This window comes from Onthophagus taurus, chromosome 6 (genome assembly GCF_036711975.1).
Source record: "Onthophagus taurus isolate NC chromosome 6, IU_Otau_3.0, whole genome shotgun sequence".
NCBI classification, from domain to species: domain Eukaryota; kingdom Metazoa; phylum Arthropoda; class Insecta; order Coleoptera; family Scarabaeidae; genus Onthophagus; species Onthophagus taurus.
The window spans coordinates 29,322,997-29,342,480 of record NC_091971.1 but is presented as its reverse complement, the minus strand read 5'-3'; the positions used below and the strand labels follow the sequence as shown (position 1 = coordinate 29,342,480).

The window sequence follows — 19,484 nt, the reverse complement described above, 5'->3', positions numbered from 1 at the left end:
ATCCATACTTCAGGTGGAACTGTGTCTAGAAGTGTACATCGAGTTTGTGTTTTACCAATAGAAGAACAGTAACTGACTTTATATATTATATTTTCTTAAGTTTCTTTATGTGTTATTTTTTTTATCTTTTGAAAGATAACTCTTTCAAGGTGGGAGTTATGTTGCGACTCTCGTTCATAGATGTCGTTAGTGAGCGATCGAAGGGACACACGTGTCGAGTTGTTACCCGCGAAAAGGGATCAGTCCGTTACGAGCAGCGATGACGGACGCTTCCAAGCATTATATTTGTGTTAAACAAAATAAATTAAAACAAAAATAGAAGCTTTTCATTCAACTATATACAGTCCACAACAGTAACATATAAAAATGCCTACATAGAACAAAAGCAACAGAGATTAAAGGAAAGGTATGATAAACAAAGCCGAAAAACCTTTGTTTAAGGCAGGAGAAAATGTCACATTTCAGGACGTACAGACAAAGACATGGAAACCGGCGCAGGTGGTTCAGAGGACCGAAATTAGTACTAACGAGACATTTATTAAAAGTTCCAAGATACAATACAACTACTTATTATTAGATTTAGACTTAAGAATATTTATAATTTTTTTATATTTGTCTGAATCTCGATTCAACGGCATTTTCTCCAAATTTAGAAGAATTTTTTCAATTTCATTTTGAATACAAGGATCTACTTTATTAATACACTTTAATACACCATCATAATCATCAGTAATAACAGCTGCATGAAGTGGAAGTCCTAAATTTTTATATGCTTTATTGAGATTTTCTTGTGCTTTAATAACTTTATTACTGCGAAATCCATAATGTTCTATAAGAACAGGTAAGGCCTGTTTAAGATAAAATTTTTTTGTTTTATGATCATCTGACTTGCCATAGGCGTTACCTAAATTTCTTTTTGCTTCAGCAATGAAGAGTTTGACATTAAGGCTTTTTATTAACTCCTCTGTGTTTGTGTTAGGTTGTTTAAGATATTTATCAATCTTTAAAGCCTCTTCAAGTAACTGTATCTTTTCCTGCCAGAGCTTCAAGTCTCCATAAGTATTACCTAGGTTTCTTTTTGCTCTTGCACATTCAACATCAACTGTTATAAATAACTTTTCATCTTCTTTAACTATAGGATCTTTAAGATATTTTTCAAAAATAGGTATAGCTTTATTTTCAAGAAGATCCTTACTTTGCTCAGGATAATGTAAGTCGCCATAAACAACAGCCAAGTTTCTTGTCGCTTTTGCTTTTTCAAGTTCAAGCACTCTAATCCATTCGTTTACATGTTGTATAGAAAAGTCTTCTTTAAAAGTAGATACAGCCTGTTGAAAATAATTGTTATTAGTAATTGTATTGGTCTCTTTAGCGACTTTAATATGTTTATCAAAAATATCTAAAGCACTTGCAAGATACTTCTTTTTTTCCTCAAACAATTTCGTTTTTTCGATGTCATCTTTAGTATTCTCTGCTTTAGTGCCACAAGCATTTCCTAGGTATCTACGAATAATTGCAACTTCAAGATGATTCTTTCCTAATTCTTTTTCTAGGAATTTTAACGCATTGTTTGGAAATAAGTTGGCTTTTTCATACTCTCCATTATCGCACAGCTTCTTGATGTGTTTTCTTGGTACACTGATAAGCTCCCCATAATTACTGTTCTGTTTCTCACTTTTTAACAAAAAAGAGAAAACGTTACCCAAACCTTCTTGTACAGCGCAAAGCAAATGTTTTTCGTAATCAAGAGGATTAACTTCAACAGAAAGCCAATAACTCGTTAAAGAATTGGCTTGAACTTTCAAATAAGAGTCAATGAATCTACGAATGATACTGTGTTTTTCATCGCAAAAAATATGCTTTAATGACATCCATAGTTTATAGTTTGACTTTAATTTCTCAAAAACTAGCGTGGATACAAAATACTCAGCAAATGTACGATGAACGAATTTAGGCTTATCATCTATAACTTTGTCAATAATACCGGTTCTTTGGCCCCCTTGTTTTATATCGTTTTTTAATTTAGACATGTTTTTTATTTGTTCTTTAGAAAGCAATAATTCCATTGATTCATTTTCTGCAAGTATTGCATCCACAGCTAAGATTTTATGATCTTCTATAAACTTCTCCCGTCCAACCTTAATTAGTTGTTTCGTTGCAAGATTAGTTATTTCCACACCAGACATCTTTTCTTCAATGTAAATTTTATCAAACTTTTTAACAATAAATTTCTCATATATACATATATAATCCAGGTTTTTACTAAGCTCAAAAGTCTCACCAGAGACTTCGTCTTGAAAAATTTCAGCGACCATCGATGTGTGTAATGGAACAGACAAAAAGTCAGTTTCTTGATCGTTAATATCTTGAGAAAACTTTTTAATTAGCTCGTTAGTAAAGTTGTTGCACCTGTCGTTATCTAGGTCATCACGATTCAAATTTTCTTTCCAAATATTTTTTAACAAGTTTGCCTGCTCTTCGCTGGAAAGTGGTTCTAATGTATAGGAAAAAGTGTATAACTTTTCTTCTAACTGATTTTTGACATAATTACGAGTTGTTACCCATATTTTCTTCACTTTAGAATGTTTTAAAGTTTGTAGTAATTCAATAACTTGTTTTTCATGGTCGGGGCAAATCTCATCAAACCCATCAAACAGTAAAACAACTTCACCTCGGTTATAAAAATGCATAAATAATTTTATTTCTAATAACTTGACGCCATCAATTTCGTTAGTTTCCAAATTTATTTCATCGTTTTCTATAGTTATAAGGTTGAGAACGCTTTCTATCATTTGCTCCCTTTTCTTCTTTTCGTTTTCTGTTTCTCCATCTTCTTTCCCCTCTGAGAATTGAAACCCTGCATTTCTACATAGGAATTTTATAGCTTCAATTTCGTTAAAATCTATTTTCTTTTCGTTTGCTTTTTGTAAATCACGTGAACAATTTGACAAGTTCAGTCTTACAAGCCATAAGGAACTTTCTAGAGACAATGCAAGATGAGTAAGCACGGTGGACTTACCCATACCGGGTGCTGTAGCAACAATAACCGCTTTGTCATCTATATCTGTGAATTTTTCTGGCTTGTATACTGTAGACGTATCTGTATTTACGAATTTACGTAATGTTGATAAATCACCACGAGATTGTTGCCATATGAACTTGTTTTCTTGTTTTTTGAGCCAATGTATATGATGCTTTTCGTAGTTCTTAAAACCACATAATTTCTCAAAATTTTCAGTTGAATCAGATATTAATACAATATCTTGTTTTGATTGAAGATTTTTTGACTCAACACTTTCGTTATTATGAATAGTGTAAAACTTAGAACTGTTTTTATCAAATGTTGCATCTTCAAATTCTTCTTTTTTTATCTCTTCACATCGACTAAAACTTCGATCGACATAATATTCTTGAATACCCTTATATTTTAAATCTTTAGGTGATTTACCTATTTTTATCGGCTCACCATCAATAAGCTTAGACAATACTTCACCATTTATTAAAGGTTTTGTGCTTTCATCTATTAATGTATCCAGACTGACGTTGGCTCCTTGAAACATAACTTCTGTATTTTCTAGAAGCTTTTTTTGTGATGATTTGTTGAGGTCAGTCAATTTATTTCTTTCATCTACTTTTTCTTGGTATCCATTCTTAGAAAAATTACTTTTAATTTTATTCAATAGGGGATCGTTCTTTTGGGAGATGAGAATAATTTTTTTATTATCAGCCGCGGATCGAAGAACATTCGATAATTGATTGAATAGATCATCCACATTTTTCTCTACAACTTTACACTCGATGACTAGCAAGTTGTATAAACGTTCTGATTTAAAAGCCTCTATTACACGTTCTTTCATTCGCAAAAGAGAACTTAAGCGTATAAAAATGTGGCTATCATATTTTTTGTAATCACCAATGTCCTTTAATGTTAAATACACCTTAATCGAACTTACTGTAGTCTTATGCGAGCTGATAAAGTTGAAAACTCTGTCGGGAGACTTTCTCTCTAAGAAATCAGTAAGCTCTGTTGGTTTGTTGCAAAAATCAATACAAAAATGTTCCATTTTTGAACCATAATGCAAGGTGAGACTGATTAACATTAACGTACGAATCTCTAATTCTGCTTCCTCAAAAAAACTTTTGCCATGTTCATGAGTAAGAAAGCGTCCCTCTTTTTCTTTCATCCAATCCAGCATGTGTATCTGAAATTTACTTGCTACAATGTCATTATCAATCAAGTTAATATAGTCATTTATCTCATGTCTAATAATGTTACCCAGCTCAATTTCATCAGGCTGGTTGACAGCAAATACTAACTTTTCAAAAAAGCTTTTTATTTCTTCATCCGTAACATAATAATCGTCTGGCAAGTCCTTTTCTGTGTGTTTCTCTCCAAATTTTGATGATATTTTAAATTTTTCCTTTTTTACATCTTGCCAAAATTTATCTTTGTCAACATTTTTTTTGTTTCTTGAATATTCTTCAAAAAACGCAGTTTTAAGGTTTTCTAATTTCTGTGAGTTTCCATTTAAGAAATCATTATGAAATGTCGCATAGCGTTTCTTTTTATGTATATTTACATTTATTACTTTTTCTCTTATCATTGCGCCGTGGTAAGATTGCAATAGCTTGTTTTTCAAATCCAAAGTTTCCTTTTCAAATACAATTTCAGCAAGTGTTTTTGCTAATTTTCTAATTTCTGAAGCATTTTTTAATTTTGAAACTAGATCTTCGTGTTCGAGAACTTTATCTATGTTAAGATTATAGCGCTTACACCCGTTATCATTAAACTTTAAAATATTATCTTCATCAGCTATTTCCTTAAACCAATTCTTTCTTACATTTTCTTCTAGATCAATATTTGTACAAATAACAAAGTCTTTAAATTCACCCTTAAAATTTGAATTTTGTTTGATTTTACGATAAGAACTAAAATACTTTTGTAAACTAAAATTATTTTTTTTATCATCTTCTGTTTGAAGTAAATCAGAACTTGTAATTTTTTTTTCATTATTATTTTGTATATGCTTGGCTTGTACAAAGCGATAAATTTCATAACCGTTTTCATCCTTATATCGAAAGACTATATCATCAAACTTTTCGGCTTCAACCATTTCTGTTGCTAAACCAAAATCATACTTCAGATCTACTCCACGCTTTACAAAGAGCATCAACAGTTTTAGTTGGTAGACAATGCCGTGAAGAGTGTGTTTTATCCCTCCAGTAGGGTACGGCTCCTTAAGTATCATTTCTTCATTTTCTGTCCTTTCCTTTTCTTCAAATTCATCTGTTGCTTCAGTTTTCAACCTTTGAGACTTACTGTCTTCTGGTTCATCGTCACTTTTACGTTTATTTCTAGATTGAGGTGGGGCCATCTCAGGCTTTTATTGTATCAATTCTTGTAAAATTGAATCAAAGATGTAATCTCACCACTGATTGGTTGTCTTGTTTAGAAATTCTTTGAAGTAGCTTAGCGAATGAACTAAAAGTTCCCATTTAGCACAAAATCTCGATGAAATCTAAAAATTCATAATATTATGATCATATTAGATTTGGTTAAATGCTAATAAATAAAACTTACAATGTAATTACCTTTTATTCATAAAGTATTATTTTATTTTTAAACGTGTTCATTTAAGTTATTAAGCTTCATTTGGTTTTTGCCATAAATTACCCAAGTTATATTTAAAATGTTTTCTTCGTGACTAATATTTGATTTATAGCCGACTTTAATAACGAAAATCAACAAAATTGATATTTTGAAAGTTAGCCTTCTTAAGAAAATTATTAATTTTTGTACAATTCAAATAATCAATTTTATTGATACCTTAATTGATTTTGCTATTCTAATTAAATTTACTTCTTAATAGAACGTTAAATAAATTTACCTCCAAATCTTCTATAAACTTCTTTTTCCTGGCGTTTTTACGTTAAATGAAAAAAACTGGTTGTTATTTTTGATCCCGTTTAAGCTGAAACACAAATTTAAAATAACACTAATTGTAAGTATATTATTGGTAATTATTACTTTCGGTAATGGTTCTATTTCAGACAACGACAATTAGAAAGGAAGACAATACACCACACAGATCACGAATATCACATCTTGCGCTGGTCAAGTCAAATGCAAATCTGAACAATCCATTGTGCGTGTGGAAGTGCGGAATGGGTTTAATACAGCTTTCATATTCCGAGCTTTATTGGACAATGGATCGCAAAGCAATTTCATAACCAGGGAAACATGTGAACAGTGAGGGTGTTGATATACTGTTGGGAGCTTCAGTGTTTTGGACCGTTTTAGAAGGTCATCATATTAGCTTAGGAAAACGTAAACCTATTTTAACTAAAACACGTTTAGGCTATATTTTGGGAGGCACCGTGCCAGCACACAATACGAAGACTACATCAACCAATTTATGTTCGTTAGCAAATCAGATTGATGCAACCGATAACACTTCAAAGAAAGAATGCGAAAAGGTTTTCAATGAAACAACAACAAGAGATATGAACGGACATTTTGTAGTAAACATAGCGTTCTCAGAAAAATTAGTGGAATTAGGAAATTCACAATTAGCAGCTTTAAGACAATTTTTCAACTTGGAAAAGCAATTAAGATAAAATTCAGAATTAGCATAAAGTTAAACAGCGTTTATGACCGAATTGAAAGATTAATGATACACAAACGAAGTACGGTTACTACTCACCTCACCACGCAGTAATAATGCAATCAAGTTTAACTTAAATTAAGAACAGTATTTGATGGCTCTGCAACAACAGCTACTGGCCTTAACTTGAAGGACGTGTAATTGAAGGGTCCAATTGTACAAAGGGCATATTTGATGTTTTAATTCGATTTCGGAAGCAACGATACGTGTAGATATTTAAAAAATGTATAGGCAAGTGAATATCACCGAATATTTTGGCGAAACAACGAAGAATTTAAGAATTAGAGACCTGCATGAATGGTTTTATTCCTCCGAATCAAATATTCGCAAAAAAACGACACTATTCGTTCAATATGGTGTAGTGTCGCTCTACAACATCAAGCAGTGGGCGTCTCTCTCAAATGTAACGAAAAACAGCGAATCGTTAAAAGTATTCGCGAATCATTTAAAATGATTCATTGTCTTATCTACACAATAGTGCTTTTGTATACAACTGTTGTTATTTTAATACCGAACATAAATAAATTAATGTTAAGTTAAATTTAAGACACAATTTAAATTTATGCAAAGTTATCTAAATTTGGCTAAACTTATACAACATTGTCTAAAATATTCAAAACGTATTTAAAATTAACAAAATTTCACAAAATAGTTCAAAATGTTACTGAAATTATGTAAGCTTGTACAAAATTATTTAAAAGCGTTCAATTTGTTTTAAATTGTTTAAACTTATCTAAACCTGTTCAAAACCGTCTAAAATGATGAGCCTTGTAATGGAACTTAAGTTTAGTCCTAGCGGTTTCAGTTGAGCAATAAGTATTGCAATGTCAGGTACAACATATGATTGATGATTCATTTATCTGAATGATTTGATCGTTTTTGGAGATGCATTGCTAAATTATAATAAAAATCCTACAAAAAAAGAGTTTACACCATAGACCAGTCTGAACTTACGGAGTGCACCAAACAAAGCAATAAAGGGGTCAAAGATTCCAAAATAAAACATTAACAAGTATCGTGGCTGCACCCTGATACTCCAGAATCAGTGATCTACATCGAGAATTGGAAGTGGACACAATGGATAAAATTATCACAAGTTCTGCTGAAAGAGATGAAGAGAGCCTTCATCATTATATGGATATTGAGCCTAGTGAACTCCTGAAAAATTCACACCTAGTGAGAAGGCTTAAAAGAGTTGGTTTAACAAAGTGTTACCTAGAGTCACATACCATTTCAATTTTAAACACCTAGGAATATTAGAATTACCACCTATAAGCAATTTTAAAGAACATTCCATTCATTCTGTGTGTAATATGAAAATGTGTCAAGTTTTAGTTTTATAAATGTATTTATAAACCAGTTTATATTCCAAATAAAGTCAGTATCAAAGTATAAGTTGTTTGAGTAAGACGTAGAGTTAACACATGGCGCAGTCACACAGTGGTCCGAAAACACTCAAAACCCGATCGAAAATTAATTAAAAAAAAATTTTATAGTGTTGTTTTTTTAAATGTTACATATATTTTAACTATTAATAGACACTTAGTGAAGTTTATGAAGTCTTTGGTGTTTTATAATAGCTACTGCGCGAAATAAATTGCTATTACAATTACCTTATTTTGTATAAGGAAATTTTTTAGAAAACGACACAACTTTAGAAAACAAAAAAGATGGTATATCACTACTTGAAAATATTGTGTCGTTGGTTTCTTATAAAGTACAGAAAGGTCTTCATTTTACGACTTTCCAAATTTCAAAAGATGTTTGTTGAAAAAAATTACAACCATTTCTATTGACGTCAATAAATACTTATATTTTTTGACCATTCAATCTTTTAAATTAAATATCTTGCGAGCGAACAAAATCGAACAATTGTAGCTAACATTTTTTTATTGCTGAAGGTATGGTGTACATAGCATAAGAAAGAAATCTTGCGCCAACGTGCGCCTTAACCAAAAAATTGGCAGTCAAAGATTACTTAACACATAATTGTGGATCTTATTTATCCTTGTTATGATTTTCGTTATTTTGTTGCTATGTTATGGTTTTTATCTTTTCTATTTTGGGTAGACTTCAAACAAATGAAGATTTATTTAAAAGACCATTACTGAGCTCCGATCCATTTATTAGTAACTTTTATAAAGAATGTTCAGAAAGATATAAAAATATGAATGAAGACATAAAAAATTTACTTATACTGGACAAGTCTCTAGAAGAAAAGGAAGGTAAAGAAGAAGAAGATGATGATGAAGAAAGTGAAGAAGAAGACAATAATGATGAAGAAGTAAATATAGAGGAACAAGATCTAGGAAATGAAGAAGACTCCCACAAATTGAGATAAATTTTGTTATGTTGGTGAATATAACAAAATATTTTATATTATCTCGAATAATTTGAAATGTATGTGGACTATCTCAGTATCATGGGAAAATTCTACTATAAGTAGGCTTCAAACTTACGTATTATGGTCTCCAATATCACCTCAAATTAAGAGCGATAAGTTTATTCTCGAATAGTTCTTAAAACATTTTTAGTAAAAGCTACGTAAAATTGAGCTAACTAACCAACTAATTCTGCCAATTAATTTTGCCACATTTTTATCAAATTCCATTTCTGATAGGGTAAAAAAATATGGGGCGTTCCATTCAAAATTTTCGACTTTCTTACCATTGAATATGGAGAAACGATAATTCAATTTTTGACCATCCTGTATAAGATACTTTAATACAACAAATGACAATCTGTTTGACAACATCTCAAGAGTAATCGTGCCAATTTAGAGCTTTTTTGAATGAACGTTGGCTGAGATATAAGGTTTTAAAGAGCATAAAGTAATTTGCCAAAGAAAAACTTAAAAACAAAATAACTCGAAAACGAAAAATGGTAGGTACCAATAACTTTTATCAAAGTCAACTTATTTTGTCGAATATAATTAAAAGGTGCATTAAAAACTATAGCATTCCATTTAAAATAACGAAGTTGTGGTCTACATCCGGTAGACCGGAAGTGGCGGCCATCTTGAAAGTATTTTAGATCGAAAGCTTCGAATGAACAACCCATGTTGTCAAAATTTCAAACCGCTACGAATAGTGGTACCTAAAAAAGTTCTAACGAACCAGTTACGTGAGACATCCGGTATAGGTCCTCTATAAAACAATTTCGATAGGAATTTACGATCACGTAATTACACAAAAAAATGTGAAGTAATATACGTCTAATGTTTTGCACAAAATTTTATAATAATATTCTTCTTTAAAGTCCTAATTTATATGAAAAGAAAATGAGTATGAATTTAAATAAAGTACTGCTTGCGTAGTACTACTTCCGGTTGACGAATTTAATTCAAATTTTGACACAACATTACCCTTTTGGTCTTATAATCATATGCCAAGTTTCATAAAGCTAGCTAATTGCTAACACCAAAATAATATTTTCGATCGGGTTTTCTTACCGCTCGGACCACTGTGAGTCAGTGAAAGAATGAAAAAGAAAATGAAAAAGTAAAATGGGTGAAAAAGAGAAAAGTAAAGAATATACAATGGCAACGAATTTTATAGTGCCAAATCCGCTAAAATTAGAAGATAATTTGCAAGAAAATTTAAAACAAAAGTTCGATTATTATATGGAAGCATCTGGTTTCGAATTGTTACCGGAAAAGAGAAAAATAGCCATTTTGATGAACATCGTGGGTGAAGAAGCAGTAGAAGTCTATAATACATTTCAAATAGAAGATCCGTTAACATTAAATAAAATTTTAAAAGAATTTGAGAATTATTGTAATCCCAAGAAAAATATTTTATACGCAAGACATGTTTTTCAATCTCGAACTCAGCAAGAGGGTGAGTCGTTTCACGGGTTTTTAACAGAAGTAAAAACATTAGTTAAAAATTGCGAGTATACTAACGAAGAAGAAGCATTAAGAGATAAAATAGTTTTACAATCAAATGATAGGGATACTAAGGACCGATTAATGAAAATGGGAAATGTAACATTACAAGAAGCGGTAGAAGCATTCAGAATAGCGGAAATATCAAAAGGACAAGTTAAACAAATGTATTCAGAAGAAAGAATAGATAAAATTAATAATTTAAAAAATAATGTTAAACACGAAATAAAACACAAAGACATAAAATCAAGACGGTTCCAAGGTCAACGAAAAGAAATGCCAAACCAGTCGGAGGAAAGAAAAAAATGTTGGAGATGTGGTCGAAATTCGCACAAATTTGAGTATTGTCTTGCTAAAGGTAAAACATGTTTAAAATGTAAAAGATTAAATCATTTTGCGTCTTGTTGTAAAACGGTAGTACATGAATTACAAGAAACAGAATATTATTGTGATTCAATTGGTATAAATAAATATTGGAAAAAAGAATTAAATGTTGAAGGATATAAAATTAATTTCAATTAGATTCGGGAAGTGAAGTAAATATAATTCCAAAAGTAATATTTGAGAAAATTAAGCAGATTAATAATAAAAATTATAACATAAGTATAAAAGGAATAAAATTAATAGCTTATGGAGGTTTTGAAATAAAGAGTTTAGGTGTAGTAGTATTAAAAATTCACCATAAAAGCAATTGTTATTACGAAAATTTTGTTATTTCTAATAGAATCGAGAAATGCAGAAAGGGCGTAAGTCATTTTAGTCATGAATTGGGTTTTCAACGGGAATCTACATTATCGACGTATTTCTACCGTAATACGTAGTAAGGGCTCATGTCTGGTTTATAGCTTCCTTCTATCGGATCTAAGTATTAGCAAGTGTTATGCATAACGGGCGTAAGTCAACGACTTGCGCCCTTTTTGCATGAAATGTATCCAGTCGGACAATAGCGGCACATCAATAAGAAAGTGAGGTTGGTGTATTATGTGCAATGTGGCTGTTGTTAAATAAGTTTGGTGAAATTAAGGTTTAAGAGTGTGAATTTGCATAAAATACCAAAAAAATGGAAGTTACTTCAAAACCGAGGAAAAGACAAGCAGATACTAACAAATACAAAAGAAATGTAATCAAGAAATCACGTGTGGAAGGTACGGCATACACGAACTATAAAAACAAGCAAATTCCATTAAAGGTAGTGGGTTTACCATGCAGGTAGGTTATTGCAATGGTTTTGTTACATAGAACATAAATTTAATATTTTTTAGCTGTAAACAGAAATGTTTTGAAAAGTTGAATGAAGAAGAGAGATTAGACATTTTTAATCGATTTCACTCATTCGCAACAAAAGATGAGCAAGACATTTTCTTGCAAGGGAGTATTGAAGTTTGCGATATAAAGCAGCGGCGTCCTCGTCAGGAAGGGAATAATAAACCTAAGTCCCATTCATATAAATATTTTGTTTTAAAGGGTAATTCTAGAATCGAAATCTGTCAAAAGGCATTTTTATCTTTGTATGCGGTGTCTGAAAAACGCATTCGAAGAATCAGGGAGTTTACTGTACTAGGTCAAATTGAAAGAGACTTGCGTGGAAAGAATTCAAGTGCCAATACACTATCAGAGGATGTAAAGCTGTGTATGAAAAGTCATATAGAATCTTTTCCTACGAAATTAAGCCATTATTCTGGAAGAGAAGTGAAATATCTAAACAGCCAACTTAACATTAAAATAATGTTCGAATTGTTTAAACAGAAATACGTTGACTTAGATATTAGTTACGCATCATATAGGAAGTTCTTTTGTGAAAATTTTAATTTGTTTTTCGGTCGCCCTCAAATCGATGTTTGTTCTACTTGTGAACTTTTAAATAATAAAATTAAGGATAGATATCTAAATGGTACAGCTAAAAGAACAGCAGTTGCGGAGTTAGTAGTACATAAACGTCGAAGTAAGAAATTTTATACAAAACTAAAAAGTGAGGTAGAAGAAAAGGGTAATGAAGAAGTAGTGTTGACATTAAGTTTCGATTTTATGCAAAATATCCAGCTACCTAAAACTCCTGTGGGAGAGGTGTTTTACTACAATCAGTTGACGGTTTTGTGTTTTTGCATTCATAATGTCAAACAAAATACGGCAAAAATGTACATTTATCATGAAGGACAAGTCAAGAACGGCTGACGAAATTTGTTCCTTCCTATTAGATTATTTGAAAGAAATTCCAGAAAGTGTAAAAGAACTTCGACTGTTTTCCGACAATTGCTGGGGACAAAATAAAAATCATACACTTATCCAAATGCTTCTTTTTTTAACTGATAGCGGTCGATTCACCAAAATTATACATTATTTTCCTGTCAGGGGCCATTCGTTTCTCCCCTGTGATAGAGACTGCGCTATAATAAAAAGAAACTTAAGAAAACATGATAGAATCTATACGATTCACCAAATAACAGAAGTCATTATTACCAGCAGTAATTCAAACAAATTTATGGTTAAAGAAGTTGATGCAACTGATATAATCAATTTTAGAAACTGGTGGCCAAAACTATACAAAAAAAACTGCACATCAGAAGAAACTAAGTCTAGAGATATTCCACGAAACAGTAAAATCCATTTCAACATCAGCACTTTCTCAAGTTTCTTGTATGATTCTCAATATTCTGGTCGTGTTAAGTTAGTCAGTTTAACGACGGTTTCGTGAAACATACTTTTCAGTTAAAGCAACCGGGAAAGATTGTACTTCGAAATTTACCTACAACTCCATTATACTCTCTAGGAAAAATTCCAATAAAGCGACATAAGATGGAACACATAAAAAAGTGTGCTGCATTTGTATCAGAGGATTATAAACCATTTTACGATTTGATACTTTTATGGCCAACTACATGTAACAATAATGATACTGATGATGTGCAATAAGCTTTAGTTCATTGTTTTTTGGTTATTTTGTACGTTTTGTTTACGAAAATAATAAAAAATCGTTCAATTTACCAGATATTTATTTCTCGTTTTACAGAAAGGGCGTATGTCATCTTTTTTATATGCCCGAAAAAAATTTTTTGAAAGACGTTTATTCTCAAATAATGCGATTACATAACAGTTAAAGTTACACAATAACACTACTTAATGATTTATTGTAATAAAGCTAGGACGTTCTAAGATAAAAGGTTTTTTTTGGTTTTCTCAAATTGTATTTTTTTGACTAGCGCCCTTTCTGCATTTCTCGGTTCAATAGTGATAGAATGCCAATACTAGGGTTAAAAAGTTGTGAAAAGTTAAATTTAATACAAAAAATAGATTCAGTAGATAAAATGAAAGATAAGATAAACAAACTATTTTTAATCAATTTGCAAATGTTTTTCAAGGAATAGGAAAATTTTCAATGTTATATAAAATAAAAATAAAAAATGATGTAAAACCTGTTTGTAATCCACCTACAAGAATTCCATTAGCTTTACAAAAAAGATTAAAAATTGAATTAAATGATTTAAATAAAAGAGGTATTATAGAAAAAGCTGACAATTCATCTGAATGGATAAATAAATTAGTTATTGTTGAAAAACCGAACGGTAGTTTAAGGTTGTGTTTAAATCCGAAAGATCTAAATGAGAATTTATTAAATGATTATTATGCTATTCCTACATTAAATGATTTAAAATCTAGACTTCAAAATGCTAAATATTATTTAGTCTTGGACTTGAAAGATGGTTTTTGGCAAATTCCTTAGATAAAAATAGTAAAAAATATTGCACATTTAGTACTATGTATGGGAATTATAGTTTCAAAAGATTGCCATTTGGTTTAAAAGTTTCAGCTGAAGTCTTTCTAAAATATAATGAAGAAATGTTTGACGATATTCCTAACGTATTTATATACATAGATGATATTTTAATTTTTGGTGAAACTGTGGAAGAACATGATAGGGCAGTATTAAAAAGAGCACAAGAAAATAATATAAAATTTAATAAAGAAAAATTTCAATTCAGAACCGAAGAAGTTAAATACTTAGGATTTAAATTTAGTTATAAATCAGTGACTCCTGATGAAATGACTATTAAAGCTATTGTGGAGTATGATATACCAATAAATAAAAAAGATTTACAAAGATTTTTAGGATTAGTAAATTATCTAAGGGACTTTATTCCAAATGTATCTCAAAAAACAAATATTTTAAGAGAAATGTTAAAAAAAATGTTGAATTTAAATGGATGGATGCTCATACAAAATGTTTTAAAGAATTAAAAAATTTAATTGTAAAACAACCAGTTTTGACAATTTTTAATAGAGAAAAAAAGATAACTATTCAAACTGATAGTAGTAAGGAAGGTATAGGATGTGTTTTATTACAAGAAGGGCAACCAATATGTTATGCGTCAAAAAGTTTGACTGAAACTGAAATACGGTATAGTCAAATTGAAAAAGAGTTTTTGGCAATATGGTTTGCATGTAAAAAATTTAATCATTTCATTTATGGTGAAAAAGTGGAAGTTCACACAGATCATTTACCACTCGTTAGTATAATGAAAAAAGACATAAATAAAATTCCGTCAAACAGATTACAAAGAATGAAAATAAAATTATTGAAATATGATTTAAATGTTGTATACAAACCAGGAAAATGTTTATTAATCGCGGATGCTATTAGTAGAGCATGTAAAAGGGCAGAAAAAATAACTGTACCTGATTTGAATGATATAGTTCACACTATAAACATGTCTGATGAATATAAAAATAAATTTAAAAAAGAAAGTGAAAATGATGTAATAATAAAACAATTAAAGTATTATTGCATGCATGGTTGGCCTAATTCAATATCTAAAGTAAAAGATAATGTAAAAAAAATATTAGTAAATAGTAAAATATTAGTAGGGGGAAGGCTCCAGGGGAGGACGGTGTCCAGAATGAGGCATGGCTGGAGGCAACGGGAGAAGTGAGGGGAAAGTTGTTGGAAGCGCTGAACAAAGTTTGGGAAGGGGAAGGGTTTCCGATTGGATGGAGGACGGCGATAATAAGCCCCTTGTACAAGAAGGGAGTGAAGGGAGTAGTGGAAAGTTATAGGGGAATTAGCTTAATGGACTCGGCGTACAAGATATATGCGAAGGCGCTGCTGCAGAGGTTGGAGGAAGAGATGGAAGAGAAAGGGATCTTACCGGACGGACAGGCAGGATTTAGAAAGGGAAGGGGCGCGATAGATAACGTGTACATATTGAAGCACTTGGTGGATAAAGAGCTGGAAGGGAAGGGAGGGAAGCTTTACGCCCTATTCATAGATCTAAAGGCAGCTTTTGATAAGGTGAATAGAGGGAAGTTATGGGAGGAGATGAGGAGGAGAGGGATTACTGGTGGGACAATAAACAGGGTGAGGGAGATATACGCAGAGACGATAGCTAGGGTAAAGGTGGGGGACGAGTTAACGGATAGGTTCTGGACAACGAGGGGTTTGAGGCAGGGATGTCCACTTAGTCCCGCTCTGTTTGCCTTGTATACCGCAGACATGGAAGACAGATTGACCGGTGGGCAGATGGGAGGTGTGGTTGTAGGGAGGAGGAAGGTGCATTCACTGGCTTACGCGGACGATTTGGTGGTAGTGGCGAGAGAGGCGAAGGAGATGATGGCGATGATGCGGAGTTTGGAGAGTTACTTTAGGGGGAAGGCTCTGGAGGTGAATGTAGGAAAGACAAAGGTTATGAAGTTCTGTAAAGGGGGTAGAAGGAAGAGCGAAGATTGGAGGTGGGAAGGGAAGGAGATAGAGGAGGTGAGGGAGTACTCATATTTGGGGTACAGATTTAGAGAGGACAACAAGGAAGGCGCGCATGTGAGGGCAATGGCCAAGAAGGCGAATAAGGTGATGGGGCAGGTCTGGGGGTGGGGAGAGAGATTATATGGAAGGGATATAGGAAAAAGGAAGATGATATTCGAGTGCTTGATTAGAAGTGTTATGATGTACGGGGCGGAGCTTTGGGGGTGGAAAGAGCAAGGGCTGTTGGAAGGCGTACAGACTAGGTATTGGAGATGGGTTTTGGGGTTGGCAAAAGAGACGCCGGAGTACATAGTCAGAGAAGAGGTGAAGGTTGAAAAGTTAAGAGTGGAGGCGGGTAAAAGGGCGGTACGTTTTGAGGAGAGGGTTGAAGGGAGGTCTCAATGTAAAATTTTGGGGGAGTGCTGGAAAGAGATTAAGGGAGGGAAAGGGGGTTACGGGCAACGAGGAAGGGAGGAATATTTCAGAAGGGTGGGGTACTCAGTGAAAGCGGTAGATGATAGAAGGAGGGAAGGGATTGAGATGTGGAAAGAGCTGGAGAGCAGGGATAGAGATGTACAGAGGCAAGAAAGAAGGGGGCAGATAAGGAAGAGCAGGTACAACCCTAAGTACGAGGAAATAATAACGGAGGGATTGCCGAAGTACCTGTCGGTGGAGGGGGATGAGGAGGGGAAGAGGATGGTGGCAAGATTCAGATGCGGCAATGAGGAGAGAGCGAATAGGTATTGGATGAGAGATGATGAGAGGGGTTGTAGGCTATGTGGGGGGGAGTGGGAGTCGTTGGAGCACCTACTGAGGGAGTGTGACGAGCTAAGAGAGGAGGTGATCGGCTGGAAGCAGGTGCTGGGGGAGAGGGCAGAGGGAAGAGAATGGATGAGGGAGGTGGTGGCGACAAGGCAGCGTAGGGAGATGCGGGGAGGAGATGGGGAGGGGTGGGATAGGAAATAAAATGTATTGTATTGTAATGTGATATATGTAATTGTAGTATTGTTAAAATTTAATTGTTTGTGGAATGTAATGCTGATTTTGTAGCAATAAACTTAATTAGTTATGTAAAAAAATATTATAAAGTAAAGAATTTAATTTTTATTGAAGATGATTTAATATTTTATGAGAATAATGTAATGGTTCCAGAAAAAATGAAAACTCATATTTTAAAAAATTACATGAAACACATTTTGGAATGACAAAAACAATCGCAAAAGCTAAAACATTATTTCATTGGGAAGGAATGATAAAAGATATAAAAGAATACATAGCAAAATGTAGACTATGTGAGAAGTTTCAGAACAAAAAACCTAAAGAACCTATGATTATAAGTGAACAACCAACACTACCTTTTGAAAAGATAGGTAGATGTATTAGAATATAGCAATAAATCGTATTTGGTATTGATTGACTATTATTCGAAATGGATAAAGTTAGTTAAATTAAAGCAAAAGAATTCGGAAGAATTAATCACTGTATTGAAAACTATATTTGCAATACACGGAGTTCCATAAATAATGATAGCCGACAATATGCCTTTCAATTCTAAAACATTTAAAGATTTTAGTATTAAATGGAATTTTATAATTAAAACTTCCAGTCCATATTATCCTAAAAGTAATGGACTAGCAGAAAGGGCAGTTGGTATATGTAAAAAAATGTTAAAAAAAACAATGGAAGGAGATTTAGACATATATAATGTTTTATTAGAATATCGTAGCACACCCGTTTTAGGTACAAAATTGTCACCTGCTGCACTTTTATTTAGTAGAAGAATAAAAACTAAATTACCTATAAGAAATGAACTATTAAGACCAAAAATTATAATGAATTTTACAAAAACTTTAAACGAAACAGCACAAATAAATAAAAGCTACTATGACAGAAATGCTAAACCTAACAAAACAAACTTCAAAAAGGGAGATAATATAGTATACAGATATAAAAATAAGTGGGAACCAGCAAAGGTTATCAAATCGAATAATACTCCTAGATCAATATTTATAAAAGATGAAAACAATAGAATAAAAAGAAGAAACACGATAGATATACGTCCTTCGGAAAATATTCCAACATTTAGAACACGTGACAATGACATAGAAATTAAAAAAGAACAATGTTGAAAATCAATATAGAACAAGGTATGGTAGAATAGTAAAACCACCTCAACGTTTACAGGTTCAAGTTACTTTTAAGTTTAAAATAAAAATTTGAGAATGTATTTTATTTTTAATTTTTAGGGGAGATGTAATATGAAAATGTGTCAAGTTTTAGTTTTATAAATGTATTTATAAACCAGTTTATATTCCAAATAAAGTCAGTATCAAAGTATAAGTTGTTTGAGTAAGACGTAGAGTTAACACACTGTGTAAATTAAAAACGTTCGTTCAGTTAGTAATGGCCGCATGCCACTGCTTCGTAATTCGTGACGTCACCCACTCTATTTCCTTTATAGCGCGTTTTAATATCGCTGGCAGGATATAACACACCCAGCCATAATACGGTTTACACAAATTAATCCTTCCATTATGCACGAACGAGAATTGTGGAATTTAAACATAAATGTCTGTAAGAGGAAAGGTCATGAAAGAAAGAAATGGAAAGTAAAATAAAATAAAACTGTTCAAAAAGTGAACTAAAATGCAAATGTAATAAACAACTGGTGAATTAAAGCAGTAAACGAAAGAGAAGGAATAAAGAAATTACTAACAGATAATTAAAATATGTACTTACAATGAAAGATCAACGTTTCCACATGCCAAAGCGATCATTAACAAATTACGAATTGATCTAAAATGTGCAGTAACACGCTGTTCTGGTGCGAATTGTGCGAAATGAGTTAATCGACAATACGATCGATGCGCGCGACGACGGAACGCATCGACCTTGCGGCGAATAATAATAATCAAACAAATTGAGATAAAAGTGATGTATTCAAACATAATAGTTTTTTACCTTATTACGGCGAAATTTTAATGTAGAATCAAATAAAGAAATAGAAATTGAACCAGCGTTGAATTTGGGAGAATTTTGTTTTGGAGATGATGACGTAGAAAACTTGTTTCAAGTTTCAAAAATACATCCGGGTTGAGATGAACAGTCGAGTTTTACAAGTGTGCTGAATTGGTCGATATCGTAGTTGATTTATTGAAATATAATTTTTGTGGAAATAAAACTTTGGAAAATACACAATTTG

At 32.3% G+C, this 19,484-nt stretch overlaps 1 protein-coding gene across 2 annotated transcripts; it reads right to left on the bottom strand.

Moving 5' to 3' along the window:
* Positions 1 to 517: 517 nt before the first annotated feature.
* Positions 518 to 19,135, bottom strand: LOC111420033 (uncharacterized). Of its 2 annotated transcripts, none has more exons than XM_023052940.2 (3): positions 19,022 to 19,135; positions 5,582 to 5,972; positions 518 to 5,519 (listed from the first exon to the last, which is right to left on the bottom strand). In XM_023052940.2, the coding sequence occupies exon 3, from the start codon at positions 5,373 to 5,375 to the stop codon at positions 564 to 566; it is 4,812 nt and encodes a 1,603-aa protein (XP_022908708.2). In that variant the 5' UTR covers positions 5,376 to 5,519; positions 5,582 to 5,972; positions 19,022 to 19,135; the 3' UTR covers positions 518 to 563. The 2 variants fall into 2 exon arrangements, with proteins under 2 accessions (XP_022908708.2, XP_022908706.2); XM_023052938.2 differs by having other exon boundaries at positions 5,889 to 5,972.
* Positions 19,136 to 19,484: the final 349 nt, after the last annotated feature.

What these genes read in the sequence shown, in the direction of transcription:
- LOC111420033 (XM_023052940.2), bottom strand. Translation starts at nt 5,375, where the DNA reads ATGGCCCCACCTCAATCTAGAAATAAACGTAAAAGTGACGATGAACCA.